Source organism: Poecilia formosa, unplaced genomic scaffold (assembly GCF_000485575.1).
Source record: "Poecilia formosa unplaced genomic scaffold, Poecilia_formosa-5.1.2 Scaffold164, whole genome shotgun sequence".
NCBI lineage: Eukaryota > Metazoa > Chordata > Actinopteri > Cyprinodontiformes > Poeciliidae > Poecilia > Poecilia formosa.
In genome coordinates, this window is record NW_006800103.1 from 1,008,925 (window position 1) to 1,030,181 (window position 21,257).

The 21,257-nt window shown below is 36.1% G+C and overlaps 1 protein-coding gene across 1 annotated transcript in view; it reads right to left on the bottom strand.

Annotated features, from left to right (window-relative positions):
* Positions 1 to 11,643, bottom strand: part of vegfc (vascular endothelial growth factor c) — a 47,755-nt gene extending 36,112 nt beyond the window's left edge. The window contains exon 1 of the mRNA XM_007564633.2: positions 11,325 to 11,643. Coding sequence (XP_007564695.1) covers positions 11,325 to 11,444 — 120 coding nt within the window. The 5' untranslated portion in view covers positions 11,445 to 11,643. The remainder of the gene's footprint in view (positions 1 to 11,324) is intronic.
* Positions 11,644 to 21,257: the final 9,614 nt, after the last annotated feature.

Sequence of the window (21,257 nt, forward strand, 5' to 3'; positions counted from 1 at the left end):
AAAATCTCAATGAGGCTCAGGAGAAACACTGTGGTTGGATAAAAGCACTTCATTTTCAAGCAAAACACACTTTCAGTTGAGAGATTTCTGTCGCTAAAAACTGTTGTATTAGGTTGTAACAACATTAGATATTTACACATAAAATATGTACTCTTGTACAAGATAAACTTCAATAGATAGTTTGGATGTAGAATCACCTATTTTCCTTGAAATTTAACAGATATGGAAACTCTCGCGTGAATAATCTGGTAAAGGAGTGCAGTTATTTGCATGTGAAGTCGCTAACCGCTGCATTTTTCTTCACCAAACAACCGGCTCAAACTCTTTGGTGTGTTTTCTTTCTCCGTCTCTGTCAGTGTTAGAGTTTAAAATCCATCACGGATGTATTTGTTTTACAGTCGCTGCTGGATAACTTCTTTATGAGCATGGCTGGGGTGTTTAAACGTCTCTCAGTAGTAAACAAGTTGTGACTTACAAGGGCAGACCATGAGACTGATGCAAATAAGGAGAGAGGAGATAAATCTTTTTTGTTACATTTTCATGAATTCAAACCCAGAGGTTGGATTCTGGCTTTTTGTGACATTTCATCACCATCTCTTTGGCATGTCACAATATTTGTCTTACAGCTGATCTCTTTTTTGTAACTGCAATAACCCCTAATGAGTGGCTTTAATGAAACTGTTGTATAAGTTTAAGGAGAAGGATGTGTTACGTCACATCTGCCCTTGTTCCCTGGTTTCAACAAAGGATCCCTGGTGGTCAATTTCCTTCTGCTACTCTAAATCCCCAACATTTTCCCACACTGTCAGAGCTCTTCTTAACTCTGATGGCTCTTAATTCATGTCGATTCTGCTTTCTTTCAAAACTCACTCAGTCCCTCTTTAAATCATCTCTTCCTCCTCTTCATGATGATTGAGAAGTCTCACCGACCTATGCCACTTTTCAACTTTGCTCCTCCCCACTAAGGAATGCAGAACATCAAATCTGAACACACAACATGGAAAATCATGGAAATATTGGTATTTTTATCAATCTGACAGTTTTATTATTAGAGTTGCTATTTACCAAACCTTAGTGACAGTGACAACAGACAGTAGAAGTAGGGCTGAACAATGAATCAATAACAATATATATCCCAATAAACACATGATCAATATCAATAGATTATACATCTGATAGTGTTTAATATTCACTGAACCACCTAGCAAAGACTCCAGCTGCTCAACCTCTCAAAATGAGCTAAGCTAGGTAGATAGAATCAACTGACTGCTCACTCCTTGGTTACCTAGCAACTCACTCACTCTTTGGTTACCTAGCAACAACCTGTAGGGTAACTTGCCCAGCAGCAGTTTAAGGTTTTCCCACCATGCCTCACAACTGTAAAAATATTAAACAAAAGCTTGGCGTGAAAATTGTGGATGAAACAGGAAAAGTCACCCCACCAGTTTGGCAGGATTTCAGATATTTAAAGCAAAACATCTAAGCAATAATTATCAATATTGACTGAAATGCTTATATTGTGATACGTTTTTCAGCCATATCTTCCGGCCCTCAGTGGAAGCGGACCAGTTGAAGCAAAATATCAACATTGCTATCTGAGTATATTTCTGCAACGAACTGCTGACCAGTCACACAACACACAGCTCTAGTGAAATATCACAACCAGGGTCTGGAGTCAAGTTCGATAGGCAAATGGTTCTTTGCAAACAAAATAATGCAATCTTTGTCGCATGTCTATGCATCACTGGGAGCCAATTTTTGCACTTTGGATGAAGTATGCAGGAGCCTTGAAGCTACAGTTTACACTATCTGTGTTTCCATTGACCAAGGAATTGCGCAAATTGAAATGGCAAAAATAAATCCAATTAATGCAACTATAAAATATGCAAAATCTGAAGGTATTTAGAAGAAAAATGCATCTAAGCCTCTCAGCTTTGAAAATCTCACTTCACTATGCACACTGAGAGCACAATGATCGGCTTTCTCCCAGTTTCTCTCATTCACAGCTTCTCCACACCTCCCATTCAGACACACAGAGCCCAGAACCCAGTGAGGTCTACGGGTCAGTCTTTGGAGGGTCCAGCACCATTGGTTAACCTTCACATGTCAAAACATGAATGAATGAGCTCTCGCATACTTTGAGTTCAAAGAGCATTAAAAGTCAGAAAGGTCTGCGGTAATCCTGAGAGGTCAGAATGAGTTCCTGAGGACTGGAGCTTTAGTTTTTAGCTATTTAGTCTATATTTGCTCCAGATGCCATTTTTTCCAAACAGGATTATTTCACAATGATTACACCAACCGATTTCAGATGCAGACAGATGGAATAAAGTTACAAAATGCAGAGGAAAGAATCCAGGGTATAAGTAAAAGACAGAGACCAAGAGGGAAATGCAAACAGAATCAAGATATTACACAGAAGCTTTTATATAGAACCTGGTGAAGAAAATGACATCATGACTAAAGTCAGTGGTTGATTGATGCAATCTACCACAAGTTGGAGTCATTATGCTTTATATGGGTAAATGTATATTCATTACATATACATTAAGCGTAATGTCGCCTTCCTACACAGTTTGGATTGATTCTCATCTCCTTTCAGGAAATGTTAACTTTATACCATTCACTTGGATTCCTCCAGTAGAATTTCTACCGGGCCAATCGGTGAACAGAAAAAGTTGTGAATGATGACAATAATTTTCTGGGTTGTTTTAAAACTCGAGTCTGCCTGTAGTTTTAGCAATGGCAGCGAAGGAAGAGGAAGTGAATTTCTTTCTAGCACGAACAGGCACATTACATACATCAGGGCCAAATTTTAGCGATACAAAGCGAAAAACAAGGGGCTGGTTTTTACCAGGCTACCTGTAATGTAATTAGTTTGCAGTGACTATAGATGCATTTGATGCTTAACTGATCTTAAGAGTTTTGTTTCTGTAATCAAAATATTCACTTGAAGTCTGCTCAGTTGATTCTGACGTCCATATCAGATTCCTTTTGGGTCGTAATTACAATGCCAACGCAGCTGAACTGGTTCCCAAACATTTTTCAGGTTAAGATTCTTCATGTCCATTTTAAAATATTGCTGCTGCTGGTAACTCCAAAAATGTAACTTACAAAACTAGTTTAAACTGTTTTGTCACAATTGCATGCTCTGCTTTGAAGCTTTTCACTTGAAGTGTAACAATAAAACCCCAGACAGATGTGAAGGGAGATCAATAGAATTGATTTTCATAAATAAAAATGACTCTAAGTGGAGATGACAGGTTTTTGTCCCACAGCATAATTCCCTTTTCTGATATACAACAGAAAAGGGAATTATGAACTACAACAGGCAGGCTTTAATTATCAAAGAAACTAAATAAATTATGAGGACACCAGAAAAAAGGCAAGAATAATGAGCGGCACTATGTTTAAACTGTTTTATGCTTTTGTATCCATAGCAATCATAAATAGAGCAACTTCAATGTCTGACAAGAGGCAGGAGAAAGCCTGAAACAAACCCCTCATCCTGTCAGAAGATTGTTTTTCAATTGCACCAAAAATGAGATCGCCTGTTGATTCTGCTTCTTATCTGAACCACAAACTCAACTCTTTCAGGTTGTTGGGGTTCTGTTTGCTTAATCACCTTGGAGCTTAAAGAAACAGTGAGAAATGGCACCAGATGCTACATCTAAGCTATTTTTTAAAGATTTTTTAGACGTGTGAAGACACAGATTCTTGAATCCATGAAATACTTCCTAATATATGTATGAAAGGAAAAGTAGACTATAGAAATGAGTCAAAAGCAGCACTGTCTGTATAAAAGAAGGTGCAATGGACTCCGGAGCATATTCCTGCACTCTTGGCTGTAAATCTGGAAAGAAAATATGATCAAATGGTTGAGGTCTGGAAGCATTTTGGATATTAGAAGAAAAAGAAAAAACAACAACATGGAGTTAGTGTGATGCTGAGTACAGCAGCACCTTGGTCTTAAAGTCTGTCAGGGTTTACAGGACCAGCTCATAGTGAGTGTACAAACAGTCACTGGCCCAACATGTCATCTTTTCTACAGAGTCCTGTTAATGACCAAATTACTTGATTTAGATATGCTGAAGAAGAGAAGCATTTGAAGTTTGCACAAAAACGGTTTGACAAATAAATGTAACACGAAAGACTAACTAGACCTAAGAAACATAATTAACTAGCATCACTAGGAAGGACTGAACTAAAGTAAAACAGAAACAAGACTGATCTAATAAAAAGGAACTAGAACAATCACAAGATTCTAGCAAAATCTGAGTTTAAATTCAAGAAGCAGTCCAGTTTCTTGTTTTGCTGTGTTTCTGCTCTGAATTCACAAAGCAGATGGCAACAGATGCACACAGAAGCACTGAATCAAACCACGCTTTGTCAAAAATCAGTGATTCACACCATATCCACATGGAGGGGGTTGTATTTTTCTGTTTTTCATTCATGAATATAAAATTAATCGGATCACTGGCAACATATTAACTTTCTACATTAGACACGTGAGCTATATAAAAACAACACAGCATATTTTTTCGTTTTAAATATCTGAACTACTGCCAAATTGGTAATGGTCCCGTTTTATCCAGTTTCCTCTGAAGTATTTGTGCTAATTTTCTTCCTTCATTCCACGTCATTGTTTATTTATTTTTAAACAGTTACAAGGCACTGTGGTGAAACCTGAAACTGCTGCTGCACAAGTTACTCAACACGTTGTTACCAGGTAACCAAGAATGAGTGAGTTGTTGCTAGGTAACCAAAGAGTGAGAAAATTCAATCAGACATATTTTCTGTTGATATTGATCATATGTCTATCGTGGTGTATATTATTATTGATTTATTGCTCAGCTAAAGGAATAATAAAAAAAGAAAGAAAGAAATATGTGCAAAAGCAATTTCCATATATACATGAATGTAGGAAAATTTATGTTAAATGCATCATTAAATGGATCATTTAAACCTGGGTAGCCACCATTAACACGACTGGTGCTCTTTATTCTGAGTTAATCAAACAGACTATTGTAGATTTATTAGAATGATTAAATTCAGAATTGCAAACATTTTGCATCCACAAATAGCTTTGTGTATCTCCCCTTGTATACTCCAATGATGGATCAAACTGTCATTGGGGTAAATTATAACCAGATTTAAAAGATTCTAACAAGCACATTAACGTTAACAGGGTTATCTCTTTAAAGGTACAGAGGTCAAAGAAAAAAGTTAACCAACAAACAGAACCGCCACTCTCAGAAGTCAGCATGTTTTATTTTCTAAAATGCTCAACAGAAAATTGACTTTAAATTCATTGTTGAGTTGAAAAGCACTTATGTAAGTCTACAAGCTCCACCTTCTTGTTGCAGCTTTGAAATTCCACAGATTACTCCATTTGACAAGAAAAGTACAGATTTAAGTAATAGCATAAAAATAGACTGTGTTTGACATTATGGGATAATTTCCTGCCTTTCTGGCAACTACAATCTTGAAATGTGCAACACATCAGCAAATACCAAAGATAAAGTGTTCTGATAAAGTGTTCTGATAAATATGCCAAAGTGAGGAAGTGAACTGCATAATATTTGAAATTATTTGTAGCTATCACCTTTCACAGTAAGTCTTAATAGTGTATAACTGATTTTTCAAAGCCAATATCTGAGGCAGAAAGAGGTAATTGGTCAGAGAAAAGCAGTACCAAAAGCTGAAAAATACAGTAGTTCAAAGTGGAGAGATAAGAACAGCGCTAAAATATTTGGCAAAGTCACAACATTTGCACAAGAGGCAAATCTGAGGCCAAATCAGATCTTTAAAGGTTGGCAGCTAAATCACATTTGTTAAGACATTCTCCCAAAAATAAAGTCAGAAATAAGCAGAAAGCATTCTGAACGATTCATCGAAAATAATAGTCAGACTTAAATGTACATCTGCATCTTCCAGAAATTGATCAGTTGAAGTTTCTGAGTGAAAAGGTTTTGCATAGAATAACTGATTTATTACAAATTCTCAAAGTTTACTTGCTCAGTCCAGACCAAACATTGAATAGCTGTCTGTTAACAGAAATAATAACATTTTAATTTCAATAATAACATTGAAAACCTACAAACTACCTCACAACCTCAATATGCAACAAAAATACAGCCAACACTGTGAATTCATATTCTATTGTGGGTTAAACTCAGTATTTCTTTCATTTAATAGGGGAGTGTAGCAAAAATAAAAATGTTCAGTTTGATGCTAAACATTAGGCAGCTGCTGTATAACCAATAATGACTTTACAGCGCCTAACTTAAAAAAAATCAGAGCAAGTTTCTAAGCATTTGCTAGGCAACATGAGGTCAATGCTTTGAGGGAATGTTCCTCATTTCCTCAAGTTCAGATTCATGTTAAATGTTCTCAAAATGCAAGCAGATGAGGTAAGACTGAAAACAGTAGGACAGCAGATTTAACCCCTTAGTAGAGATCAGAGGAAAGGCATCAACGTGAAGTTACTACAAACCATACTGGAGCCATTTGCATGTTTTCTGAAAAATATTCTGAATTAGCTGCTCTGCTTTACGTTATGTATCGCAGCATCTAGCGCTGTTTTTTTTTTATTTTTTGGTCTAAATACATATCTAACAGGGTTTATTTTAACAGTATTATAGATGTGAAGTTTGTCAAAATTTACCTATTTATTCTTTTAATTTATTTTGTTCGGTCAAGAAGTTGTTTCTCCAGACATTTACTGATGCTGCTCTTGACAGTTGGTGGTTACCATAGCAACCAGTAACTGACAGCTCCTCCCCCTTTTTCTATTGCCGTCTAACTACTGTTGGTGTTTTCTTTACAAGTATTATATGTTTTAGACAAATTTAACCATATACAGTAATTTAGCCACATTTCATATATGTTTTTAACTGTTATCATTGTTAATGCTGTATATTTTAGCTGTTTCATTTCACAACCGTTAACTGCTGCTGCTAACTGCTCATTTGGAGCTGCTGCTCTGTAGTTTGTTTAGGGTAATTTATTGTATTTTATCAACTTTATTTCCTCTTTTGTTAGCATAAATAGTGAACCTGAGTTGTGAAGTCAACTTACTGGATCTGAGACGGACACAGAAGAACATTACGTTCATCCTGTTACATGAAGTACCAGCCATAACACATACACACACACACACACACACACACACACACCACCTGGCAGCTGCTTACATGAGTTTTCCTTCTGACATTAGGGATGATCCGGTGAAATTCCTCAGTAAGGAGAACTTTAAAGGCAGGAAAGAAACTCATCATCCCAATTAGGACTCTACTGTGATCAAATAGAAACACTCATCTTCTCCTTTTGGCTTGCTCTGACTCACACACTCATACCCCACACACACATCCACTTGACCCGTGTGACACCTGTCTCTGTTGGCTCTTTTCACTGACTAATTTGAAAAGACCCCCTCCTAATCCTGCACCACCACCAGCCCACCCACACACACACACACACATCCCAGGATGTTCCCTCCTCACTTGAGCTTTGTCCTTTCCTCCATCATGCAAAGTTTAAATTAATTCACTTTAATCTGTGTCTTTTTTTCAGCATAAAGTTAAACCTTTTGTTTGAGTGGTTGAACTCAGAGGGAGCATTCACACCAGACGTGTTTGGTCCGCTTTAATCCAAGTCCACTTTGTAGAAAGCCCGGTTCACTCGAGGAGATGTGAATCAAACTCTGATGCGGACCAAAAAAATGGGAACTCTGGTCCCCTTACAAACCTCGGTCTCGGTTCAGCTGAAGTGAACTGTGATGGGGTTTGAATGCATATGTGAATGCCAAGCAGACTGGAGACCGCGGATGACAGCGCAGGGCATTCTGGGTAAATACAACCAAAACAAACAGGCAAGTCGAGTGCTAGCGAGAGAAACAGCTCCTGGTTGTCTTGACAAAGTCAAAAGAGAAATCCCACAACCTCTAAGATTTGACCCAACTCCATTTTTGTCGAAGAAGGAAGTTATCTTCTTCAGATATTTTCATGTAGTTTCCTTCAGTAGTTGTTGGTGCAGCGCCACCACAGGCCAGGGGAGGAACAGATTTAACAAAAGGTTTAGTTTGAAAGTGAACCGCAACAGGTAAAAATGGAACAAATGTTGCGATTTTGGTCCCATTTTGGTCCCAATCAAACCAAGTCTACCGGACTACCAGATGAAAACCTAACTTTAAGACTCGTACTTAAGTTGGTTTTAAGTCACAAAAATAAACAATTTCAGACTCAACTTAGACTTGAGACTTGACTTGGACTCTTGGTCTAGGACTTGAGTCATTTATTTGCATGCAGAGTGAAAGGAAGCTCCAGCTGCTGCACATGTTTTACAATGAAAGAATGACCTTATGGGTGGATTATTATGGGATGTCTGTGGCTCATAATCTGTCCATATTAGTTGTAGCTTCATTCAGATTGCTGTCCTACTGAACGCTTTATTAACCAACTTTGGATGGTTTCAGAAACAAAAATAAATGTAACCAACTTCTGAGCGAGCTGCAACATTGCATGGACACTTCCATCTGAACATTTAAAAAATAAAAGCACTTTCTGTTCTTTTCATTCAGAATTTGGAAGCACTTTGAATTACTTTGTAAGCTTTGTCTCATTCAGTGTGTTGTAATTTATACCACAAAATTAAACATAAGAACTTGAAGCAATATTTAGTGCCACATATAATGAAGAACTGGACAATAAACTTGTTACAAAGAAAAAAGAAGCATTTTTTTAATATTAGGCCAAAGGACAAGTAGTACAGGTTTGGAATGCAGGAAAAGACCTGACCTAGATGCTGTGGATTCAACGAGTGTTTATTGATATGTTTATTTCTGATGACTGGAGACCCAAGTTGGATTTGGAAAAACTGACTTGTGAAAATATCTGGTTGAAACTCACTTACAAGACTTCAGATGAACCAGAACAGACTGAACGGATCAGAAGGGCTGTGATAAGAAAAACACAAATTATCCAAGACGTGCAGCTTATCTAACCCTAACCCTTTAAGACAGCTTAAAGACCAAAGCAAAACTCTGTTTTTTCTCCAAAAGAAATTCACATGTGTCTCTGAATGTAAACAAAAAAAATCTTCTGACCCTTTTAGCTGCTTTTTACTGCATTGTTTGACCTTGTAAAGGGATTTTACAGCAGACATAGTGGAAGCTGATGGGGACTGCAGCTCCCCCTTGTGGTGACTAAAGGATACAACCGGCTACATCCTCCATGCGTTTTAGGCCATAATATAAACAAAACAACAAATTTTTAAAATAGAAACTATCTGTCCTGGCTTTTGTTACAATTGGAAAATTGATTGTGATGAGATTTCTCCTGGTTGAAGTTTCCATTTAGATAAAAAAAAAACCTTGCTCTTCCAGCAGCTTGTCTACTGTGAAAAAGTTCTTGATCTCTGTGTTTTTTTCTAACATAACGGTTCTTCCTGTGCTGAGTTTTAGATTACCTGATGACACCTGAAGTAACCACCACCTTGTGCACCAGGCTGCATATTATTTCTTCCCAGAGTTATGCGGTTATCCGGGTTTTAAAAATAAATTGAGCGGTACTGAAATCCATCCTTAGTAGACTCAAGCGGGTAAAATTAGGGAAAGCATGAAACTGATGACATCATCTGCAATTAAGCCACATTTTCCACACTCTTCTCTTTCTTTTCCATCATCATGATATTCACACCACTTTCTTTGGGCTTTAAAGTCCACCCAACCGGTCAAATACATTCCAGGGTTTTGGGAATGTTATAGCCTAACAAAAGATGCATCCAAGCTATGATTTACAATTGCAATAGTTCATACATTTAAACTGATGATTGCAATTCCATATGTTGTGCAGCTCTAGTTATAATCAGTCTGAATTTGACTGTAATTGAAATGAACTGTTGTTAAAAAAACTGGTAAAGAAACTAAAAATGGTCAAAGTTTATTTAAGTTAACAGAGGATTGATTCATATACTTCAATATAGCTAAATTATATGGTTTTATATTATTTATTTAAGCTGGAATTATCTCAGTTGCATCATGTATAAGTAAACCTGACTTTACTTCGCTTGTCTCCGACCTTTAAAGCAGCCGCTTTAAAAACAAGATTAAAACATGGACTTTAACTTAAAGGGTATCTATTGTTGCTACATATGTTAGAAAAAGAAGGCAGAGAATGTGTGTTCCTAAGAATATTGACAAAAAGTTTCTTAACAGACTTGCTGTCTGCCCTTTTAACACAACAGCTTCTGAAATGTAGACACAGAATTGCTACCAATAACATAGAAAAAGAGTCAGAGTCAGGTTTTCTTTTTCTTTTAAGAAAATTAAATCACTAGCCATGAAAAAGGTGAACTTTCTACATTTTTGACACGTCAACTTTGACTAGCAAAGTAGCGCTTCATCCCATGACATTATCACCCAAACATGGAAGTGGAGAAATTTCAAAATACATATTGATAAAAGAACATTTTATCCTCATTTACATCCTTGTTTGCCTATATTTAACATATTAGATGCTTGAAACAACACCTTGGAGGTGTGCAGGTACAAACGTCACCTCCTGCCAGGATAGGCAGGTATGATTTTGTTATACTCATGAACAGAAAATCTAAATAAATTTAAATTTCTAATCATATTTAACAGATTTTCTGCATCTTTGTTTCTATGACATTTATGTTTGTTTATTAACATTGCTTTTGATAGTTGCATGCTTTTTAACCTGTTTTTATGATTTTGAAACTAAACAAATCTATTTCTCTGACTGGAAAATGTAAATTTTGATACTTGTGCACAGTGCAGATTGCAGCTCTCAACAAGGATTTTTATCCAATTAAATGAAAGTTAATCATAATTGTCATTTTAATCATTGGTGTCTGTTGAGAAATTCCAAAACACGCAGAAACCCAAGAGCCACAGTTTCTTCTTCTACTGCTTTCTCAGTTGGACAGTAGAGGCATAATCCCACTCAGCATCACTTCCAGTCCACTGAACCAGTTATTGCCTCGTTTCCCTGAAAAGGTCTGCTGAGTGTTGAAAAAAAATCTTTCAATAAATCTGTGACAAAAACCAGGCCGTTTTGAGTGATAAAAGAAGAGAATCAGGACAAGAAGCACAGATGTTTTGTTATTCAAACAAAAAAGAAATGTTCAGCATTCACAAACTGAAATCTTGCCAACACTTTCTGCTCTCCCACAGTGAGACTCCACAAAGAAAAACTCTGGGATTATGAGTGAGCACATGATGGAGCGTGGGGGTCCACAGTGGGCCAACTGCGTTACACATTTCACGCACAGACAAACAAAGTTTCTCCTCCAACTAAACTCACCGGCTCGTCCATCGGCTCCTGCTCCGCGTACTCATCATCATAGTCTCTGTGGCTGAAGTCGCTCGCCAGGTTAGTGTAGAGCAAATATGCCAGAAACAGAGATATTCCCAAAAGGTGCATGTTTATAAGACGTCTGCGCAAGTTTGTGATCCAAGGCGCATGAAGAGGGAGATTTTTAAGTCTGAATGTGCGCCGCTGCGGCTGATCAGCCTCTCACATTTGGCCCCGCTGCCTGTCTTTCCTCTTTCTCTCGCTGTCAAGGTCCAATTGTTGCTCCGCGGAGGGCCGGCAGCATGTGTATGGGAGCCGCTGTGGATGGAAGCCCGGTCATATGGAAACAGATAAATCCGCAGGGTCAGCGGAGGCTGTCCCGTCAATTTATCGCAGAAAAACCAACCGCATGTGCCTTCAAAATAAGAGCCCAAAGGTGGCCCCCTTACTTAAACAGCAAGAGGACAAAAAATACTCCCCAACATGTTCGGTTTGATTCGCTCAGAGGTGGGCAGAGTAACCAAAAGTAGTACTCAAGTAAGAGTAGCTCTACTTCAACATATTTTTACTCAAGTAAAGTAAAAATGTAGCCATCCAAGAAGTATTTGTTATATCTACTCAATCACTGATAACTCATCAAATTAGCAGTTATTTAATATTCAGAAAGTGACATAATCAGTCGAACCAAATATAAAGTTAAGTGAAAATGTTGGTATTTTAAGGATAAAGATTACAATAATTCATATAAGTGACAAAAATAACAGAAACATTTTTTTTAAAACTCTCAATAAAAATGTATGAAACTTTAACAAAAACGGCAGGTGTGTGTCTGTTTTAGTGAATTTTTAATTAAAACATGTTTGTTTTTCATTCAGTGGGTAGAAAATACAGACATTTTACTCAAGACTAAAAATACTTCATAATACTTCATAATACTGCTACAGAAGATCATCCCTGCACAGCCATCATTATCACTGTAGTGACCATTTGTCCCCAAACTTAAATTCAAAAAATCAAAAACTCGAAAGTGATCAAAACAAAAGTAAATCCAACTCAAATAGTCACCTGATGCACCGTGGATTCTGGTTTACGCAGCAAAAAGGGAATCAAAGTCAAAATATAGTTCTTTGGATTTATTTGAATTTCAGGCAAAAGGGTTACAGGCTTCTGCTCCTATTCCTGTACCTGTTCTCTGACTAACAAAAACCCGATGTGACTGATTGGCTGGTAAAAAACCTTATGACCACCCACGTGCATAATAAGCTACCTAAGACCCACCTATTTATACTGTGAAATACCCACATCCCAACCTGAAATTAATTAACTAATTATGTGAATTCCTAATCAAAGAAATTATAAACAACAAAACAAAAATTCTAATGATAAATCAACTGGAAAAAACAAACAAACAAATAATAAGAATAAACTAAACAATTTAAATTCTAAGATTTAACCAAAAAATGGGAAAATAGCTCCTACAATCACCTTCAATAATTCTTTGAAGAATCTAAATTAATGAGTTACAACAACATTTAATTTCCCTTTGGGATTAATAATAAAGTATTTTTGAATCTAAATTTAATAAAATTACTCAAGTAAAAGTAAAAAGTAAAGTGTTGTAAAATATACTCCTTAAAGTAACAAAATAAATCAGCCAGATTTAAATTTATAAGGAAAAATAAACTTTTCTGTAAGATACATGAACTGGTTTTTAAGTCAATAATTCCTTAATATTGATGAGAAACTTCTTGTTCAATTGGCAAATTATGTCACTTACACAAGATAGTTTTTCCTGTGCTGTAAGTGAAATAATCTGCCTATATATTTATTTAATAACCCAGCAAATTACTAGTTTGGTATCAAGAAACATATTTTCCAGAACATATTTGATCTTTGCTCTGTTAAAATCAGAATTTCTGTAGTTGATTAGAGGACAGAGAAGCAGTTTATCTTCACAAATCAGAAAACTTAATCACTGTATGTCTCTTCCTAATGAGTAAAAGTACAAACAAAGTGAATCCACAACAGAATGTAAGCAGGTTCAGCTAAGGAAAATTTGCCCATAGCATGCTACAAAGTGAGAGAGTTACTGTACAGACCTTGAGGAGAAATGTAATACTGACACACACGCATGCATGCAGTGGAGAAATGGAAACTTCCCTCTGTGTAGGGGGTCATGCTCCATCTACAAGTCTAGCAGACTTTGTTATTGAAGAATAATGTGTTGTGAGGGGCCACATTGCAGACATATTAGGGGATATGAAGTCCTTCAGCATGACCAGCATTCCACAGGACTACAACATACATAAACAAATGCTCACATTTGCAAAATACACACACACACACACACACACACACACACACACACACACACACATTAAAATCAAAGCAGACTTCACACAACCATTCAGAAGGCAAAACTTCCAAGCTCAAACTTGTCAGAGATTTTGTTGTCAAGAAGTTTAAATTCTTTTAATTTTGCAATGATTAGATTCGTCTTGCATTTACAGCTGTTACTAATAGCAACCGTTTTATGTCCCCAGATGTATCGATGCTGACCACAGCCTCATTCCTAGCATAAGGGCTATCGCTAGCATGTTGACCTACAACATAATCTACTCTGTATGAAAACACCTGTTCAAAAGCTAAAGTTAGCTAAAATACTAATGTTATCTTAAATGGAAACATTATCATGTCTACATACACTAATTGGTGTGAAAGGCAATAAATGTGATTTTTTTAAATCATTTGAACTATTCTTTTCCCACCGTGGAACAATTAAACACAGATTAATGAACAATTTATCTATTTAACTTTATTTAATCAGGTTGTCCCATTTAGAGCCAATGCCTCATTTACATTTCTTGACAGAATTGGTAGACTACAAACAATCGACAAGGTTTAACAATCGCGTTGACTCTTGGGTCAAACCTCAAGACTGAGGTTTTCAACTCTCCACATGGATAATATTCTAAAGATCTAAATGTGTCTAATATTGTCAGCCAATGAACAAAACTGGGAGTTTCAACAAGAAACTGTTGTCAAATTCACATGAAAACTGCTTATCGATAAACACATAAAGCTTCTGATACTGAAAAAGCCCCGACTTTCCTCAAAGATGAAAGCATCGAAAGTATACGTTTTGCATTTATTTGGATAAAAACTATTTATGACAATATTTTTGGATGGAATGAGAATTTGGATTGTCCTGAAATTAAAACAAACTGTGGAAGTTGAGATGTTTTTTGCTGTTTTTTCTTTAAATCAGTGGGTTTAGTGCTGAAAGCTTGAATATATGTGGGACCACACGGGGATAAAACTGTTATTCTTGACATAAAGAGCTGATGGTTCAACTGAGTAAAAAACCTCTTTAAAAAGAAATGTGGGGATTGCATCTGAAGAGGAATATGAAGGTTTAATGATTGCAACGTTTAAAATTGTTAGAGGGTTCGCTTATTTTTTAAACAGGTACTATAAAAGTAGATTGATTTTTATTGTTTATTTTCAAGATAATTTGTGAATGCTGCTTTTTTTACAGTCAAATACACTTAAATACTTTCAACGAAGGTATGATGATGATGAAAAAAAAACAGATATATGTAGTAGTTCTTACAAATAAACCATATTTAAGTTAAAAGCTGAAGTAGTTTGGTAAGGAAAGTGAATGAAGGTGCCATTTTTAAATGTTTTGCATGTGACAAATGGATAGTGGTAATTAGGTGTGAAATTTAATTTAAAAACAACATCTCCAGTTTGTATTCCCACACACATGCAATAATTAATTATGAGGAAAGCCTGTTAGGGGTGAGATAAGCCTCCTTTTGTTAGCTGGTTGACAGTTAGACAACATTAATTAGCCCGGGTCAAAGGAAGCAGGTCAATGACCTGAATAATGGCTGCTTGTTTGGAGCTTTGGATCTGTGTCATGTCTTTTGTTTCATTTTTTTAAACTATGTCTGTAAAAAGACACAGTATCAACGTTCATATACCATGCAGAGTCATGAAAAAATGTTTTTGGGGGGTTTTATTTAGTTTTCAGTACTGCCATCAAAGTTATTTGGCACAGCTACAGATGATTATGTATAGAATTTTATGTGAAAATTAAACGGTTATATTTTTCAATTCATTTATGTTTTTGTCTGAACCTAAAGAAAAAAGTTTAGGTAAAGATATTTTGCTTATGGTGTGGTAATGTATGATTAGGGTGATCATTTGTTTAGAAAAATTTAACATAATTTCTGATTTTAAAAACATGTAAGTCTGGATTGTCAAACTCAATTTCATTTTGGGCCAAATCAAGATCATGACTGTTGTTAAACAGACAGTTGTGCCAGAATCTATTGCTAAAACACGTTAACAGGCTGTTAAAATATAAATAAATTCTTAAAATTAAATGATATTGAAAATCAGTCCCTCCAGGATTTTGTGATTGTTTCTGGTATATTTTGTAATAAAAATCAAAGTGTTTGTGGTACTAATTTAAAAATATTTTCACTTATGTATGATGGGAGATGTGACTTTTTATTACTTGTTTTTATGGATTATAACTTGTCATCATGCTGGCTGAGGTGGCTGTTTTGTAGAAGAAACATCCACCTGCAAGTGGGGGTAAAATGTCACTTGGATACAATATTTTCAACCATTTTTGCCAGAAATCTGCAATAAAGTCGCAATTCTGCGTTAGCACCAAAAAGTGCAGGGATTTGTTGATTTTGCATGAATTTCCATGATAATTCACAGGAAAGTGGAGGGACTGATTGATGTAATTTGGCAGTAAAAAAGATAAAAATTGCTTTGATTTGATTAATAAAATAATATTTAATCACGGTGTTGCCTTGACGGTTCTGTTTATGTGTCTCCTTAGAGTTATAGCAGGGGTGGGCAATCCTGGTCCTTGAGGGCCGGTGTCCTGCAAGTCTTCGATGTCTCCCTGGTCCAACACACTTAAAATCACCTCCTAAGTGCAGTCAGGTTCTCCAGAGTCCTGCTAACGACCTCATTATTTGGCTCAGGTGTGTTGAAGTAGAGACACATCTAAAAGTTGCAGGAGACTGGCCCTTGAGGCCTGGAGTTGACCACCCCTGGTCTAGAGGGCCACATAAGAAGCCATGGCGGGCCGGATTTGGCCCCCTGACCTTGTGTTTGGCACGTGATATACATCATTTCCATAGTTGCATCTTACTGCATGTTGGATGGTCAAATAAAAGTCTCATCCCCTTCAAAATAAAATATATCGAAGGGGATGAGAATTGATATACACATATTGAATCAGGTTTGACCTTTCACCTAGAAAAACAGTTTTTCTCCTTGCTTCTTTGAAATGCAACATTTTCACGGGAAAACAATGCTTTCCTTGATTCTCAAAAAATATGTTTTCATGACCTCACCAGGTTTTATTTTATTCATATTACCACGTACTGGTATTTTCTACCAGTTTTATAATCGTCTTATTATTTTTATTATTATTATTATTTTAAACTCTGTCAAAGTTTCTTGTTTGAATGAATTTGTGTTTAGTTGGAACTGTGAAGATTAAACTCTAAAATGTGGAATATTTATTCAGTCGAATGTTTTGAACTGTTTGTCATCTGCAGTGATAATCTGTTAAAATTTTAACTTTCTAGTGGATTATGAAGAATATGGGTTGACCGACTGTGATATTCCTCTCCCAAAACTTTTATCGTTATTATTCAAGATTCCAGTTTCGCCTTGGAAATTTGCTCAAAGTCACCTTATGAACTTCCAGTCTGAAGAATATTTCAGTCGGAGCTGTAAACTGAATTTAGAAACAGGATTATGATTTAGCACATAAAGTAATCCAGTCAGATTATTAAGTGAGCCAATAGTCCAGATTCAGACCACAGAGGTCTCTTTTTATTCCTGTTATATTGTAGCAAAAACTGATGAAAGAAAACTTAGTTATGAACTTTGGCTTCATTTTCTGTTTTCTTCCAAACTTTCTCATCTTAGCCTAAAAAGCTTTGTTTGTTTTTCGTTTGTCTTCTGCTAAATTAGGTAGTAAGTGAATAGATATTAGTTGCATAAATAGAAGGTTTGGTGTTTTATTAGTTTAATTACAGTTTCAATGGATTCTTAATTTCTTTCATCAGAGCTGAATAAATGTTCATCTTGACAAATCTTCCAGTTTGAAAAAAGGGAGCATTAACATTTCACTGATTCAAGTTTATTGGGGAGAGGAATTGCTGAAAGTGTTTTTATTCATATTATTACGTATTGGTATTTTCTACCAGTTTTAAAATCGTCTTATTATTTTTTCCAGATTTTATTTTGTCTCGTTATTCCCTGTGATGATGTGATTGTCGTGAAGCACTTTGGTCAACTGAGTTTGTTGTAAAAGTGCGATATAAATAAACTTTGACTTGACTTAAGATATAATCATTATTGGACTGGTAAATAACTATTTCTGAGTGTGATAGTGAGACTAAAATTCATTTATTTAGATGAACTTGCACTGCAGTCTAATGCTTTGTTTTCCATTTTGGGCTGGATAGTTCTGTATTCACCTAAACGTGCTATTATAACTGCCGATATGTTTTTCATTGGGTAAAAAGTGATGTTAAAAAGAAAACAGCTTCCTTATCAACTTTTATAGCTATTTGATGTCTCAGGTCAAGCTAACTTTAAGCACAGCATTTCAAACAGTGTTTTTCTCTAATTAGTTTTTTCTTTGTATTGCTTTAGAAAGTAGAGAGCTACATGGATAAGTTTGCAGATTTTACGGCTTGTTATTTCACAGTGTTCCACCATTACAGAAAAAAATACGGTTTGTGTTTTTACTTCCACTCTGCATCTCTCCAGATCCCAGTTACATAAACAACAAATCCGTGGCTCAACAATGACCTCTTGGTTAGGCAATTAATTGAGCACCCATGCACCCAAACACACAGAACATCTAAACAGTAATAGCTCAGACCCCCCAGAAACAGGCAGGTCAAGGTTCTGTGCACGGACAGCTAATCTCTCTCTCCTTCTGAGTGTGTGTGTGTGATTATTCCTCTGTGCACCAACTGGAATGCTGCCCTTTTTGTCGTGCAATCACAGACGCTTGTGGAATTTGAACTGATATGAAAATAATTGCTTCACTTTGGCTAAGAGAGATGTTGTAATGAGTGGTGTATTTTCACAGTCAGAAGCTGGAAAAAAAAATAGTTTTCATCAACATTAATACTGAAACATTTCTCGACCTTCTCACAAGTCACAGGTTCTATTTTACTAATAAGGAAAGCTATTTTCCTGTTTTCTTTTTAAAGTGGTTTTTGTGCATGTCAGTGGTTTTTATGGATCAAGCCATTTTTATAAGTTCGTATGTGTGAGACAAGCCTGAGGCTATAAATGGTCCCTCCTGATTTTAAAGTACATAAAAATCCACAGAAATGCGTTCTTGCATGGCAGAAAATGGATGAGATGTTTTTAAGGTGAAACTGAGGGCTGATTTAAACTGAACGTTGCAGACGTTAGTGTTTACGTCTGGAAATTTCGCGTATGCGCACAACGCTAGAGGACAAAATAACCCGATTCTTTCACATGTCATCCAGAGGTAGAACAATTCCGTTGTTACGTCGATTCGGGTTTCCCCATCAGATCCGGTTCCCCTGCGCCGCTCCGAACCGCCGCGTGCTTGTTCAGCGCTTCTATCTAGACAACTACGGACACCGTGAAGGCTCAAACAACGTGTATCAGTGAACGTAACAACTTTAATAAATGAAACCGGGACATGTAGGTATGATTCAGTTAATGTGGGCCACAGCAAAGGGAAAAGTAACAGAAAAAAACGTTAAAGAACAACTCAAAACCACTTTTGCCACACACACTTTTGTAAACTGTTGCCATAGCAAGTGACAACAACGCCACCATTTGTTTTAGGAATCGGCACACACACACACACACAAAAGAAACACGTAAATATTTCAAACACAAAGAATAGAACGGTTTTAGTTACAGTTTTAGTTTTTAGGCCTGTTGTTTATTTTGCGATCATTGTGGTAGATTAGATAGTATTCGCTAATCTAACACAGCGGTGATTGATTAGTTTATGTAAATCGCCTATTTTCTTTTCTGAAACACCCAAATCCACTGCACATCCACATGCGACGGTTGTCAAAGCAAGCATGACTGACCTATACTTCTCTCACTATTTTTTTTCTCTTCATTAAAACTTTTTCCTGATCTTGTTAGTTGTCATAGTGTTGACAATTGGTAGCAAAGCACTGCGTTCCTTTGTCTTTTAAATATCATCAAGATCTAGCGCGTTATATCAACAACCTGACAGCTAAAACTAATGATAGTAATCATCATGAGCAGTGACGTCACGCTGCAAGGGATCCATAGACGTCTATTCAGTTCCAATCAATTAAAAAATACTTTATTAATCCCAACAGGAAATGACTGTCCAACGTTAGATCTGCCTATAGTCTGGAACACTTTAAATCACTCATTAAAACTCGTTTACATTCTTTGTCATTTACATAAGGTCTGACATTGTAGCTATGGGGTCCCATTTGTGTCAAAAATAACCCTGAACATGTACAGCACTAATACTTATTTGAAGGTTACTTTCAAATTATACTTTTAATCTGATATTCAAGCCTAATCTCAACATGTAATCTAATTTATTACTGTACAAGTATATGTTAAGCACACCCTAAGGAAATATCAATTACTTTTTTATTTTCTTACGTACATAGAGAAAACCTGATGCACATGTGAAATACTTTTGTTGAGCTTGCAAACCCTACATCTGAAGGTCAATTCAGTTTTGTAATTGTAAATGTTTCAGCAATGTCCTGCAATCATCTGAATTGATGGTTTCAACTGGAATTGCTCCATAAGTAGGTGAATGTCGCAGAAATCTGGAAGGATTTCACAAGACATGGAGCCTGAAAAGAAGCCTGAACTTTAGTCAAAGATAAAATGTCCATGGCTCATTAGTGTTTCAGTCGTTAAGTATGTATGGTTCATTAAGAGTTTTATAAAAATAGAAATGCATGACAATGTTCCACATCATGGATTAGATTGAAATGGAGTACACAAAGAACTGTGACAGTTCTTCTGCCAAGTTTATATTTTCTTTGTTGAAATAGAGTTAGCAAATAATTTTACCCTTTATAAGCTGCAATGAGCAGTAAAGTTTCAGTAAAAACCTGATCCCCAGAGTCATAAAAGGGCTTCAATTGTATTAAATCTTTACTAAATAAAATAATACGTAAACTTAACAATACTTTTGGATTACAAACGTCATCCTCTGTCAAATTAAGTCTCTGTTCCTCATACACGCCATAAAAAACAGACTATCCTAAAACGGCTTTTAGTAAAGACAGGTAAACCCTGGAGAGTTAAATAAAAATAAGCAAAAGGTATTTTGTATACAGAATCAGTGAAAAGTTATTAAACAACAAATAAAAACTGTAGATTAGATGTGACCACACCTAGAAGCTCCGACCTGCGAGTTTCTGTTTTGGCACGGTGTTTTTGTGATTATGTACTGAATCATTCTTCATGTATGTCCACTGATATCCAAATAGCTCAACTTCGGTCTTTGCTGATCAGGCTATTCTCTCCATATTTAACTAGCTTGTCCATATTTTCTGCATCTACTTTAAAGAAGCTTTTACATACTTTTTCTTCCACAGTGGAGTATTGTGCAGAGTGTGTACAATACAGAGCTTTACTTATTGTTTTAAAAGCTGTTTTCTGCTATTTCCAGGTCTTTCACTCTTCTTATTATTATTCTATTGGGTCCTTTATTAGAAATATTATGAGGAAAACTTGGTCTTGGCTGTTTTTTGGTGAAATTGTGTTCTTTCCACTTCCAAGTTAGGGAACAACAGCACTAACTGGAACATTCAGAAACTTAGAAATGTAGTTGTAGTGATTGTAATTAGTATTATTTGCAACTCCAAGAACTTTTTGTGAAGATCTTTT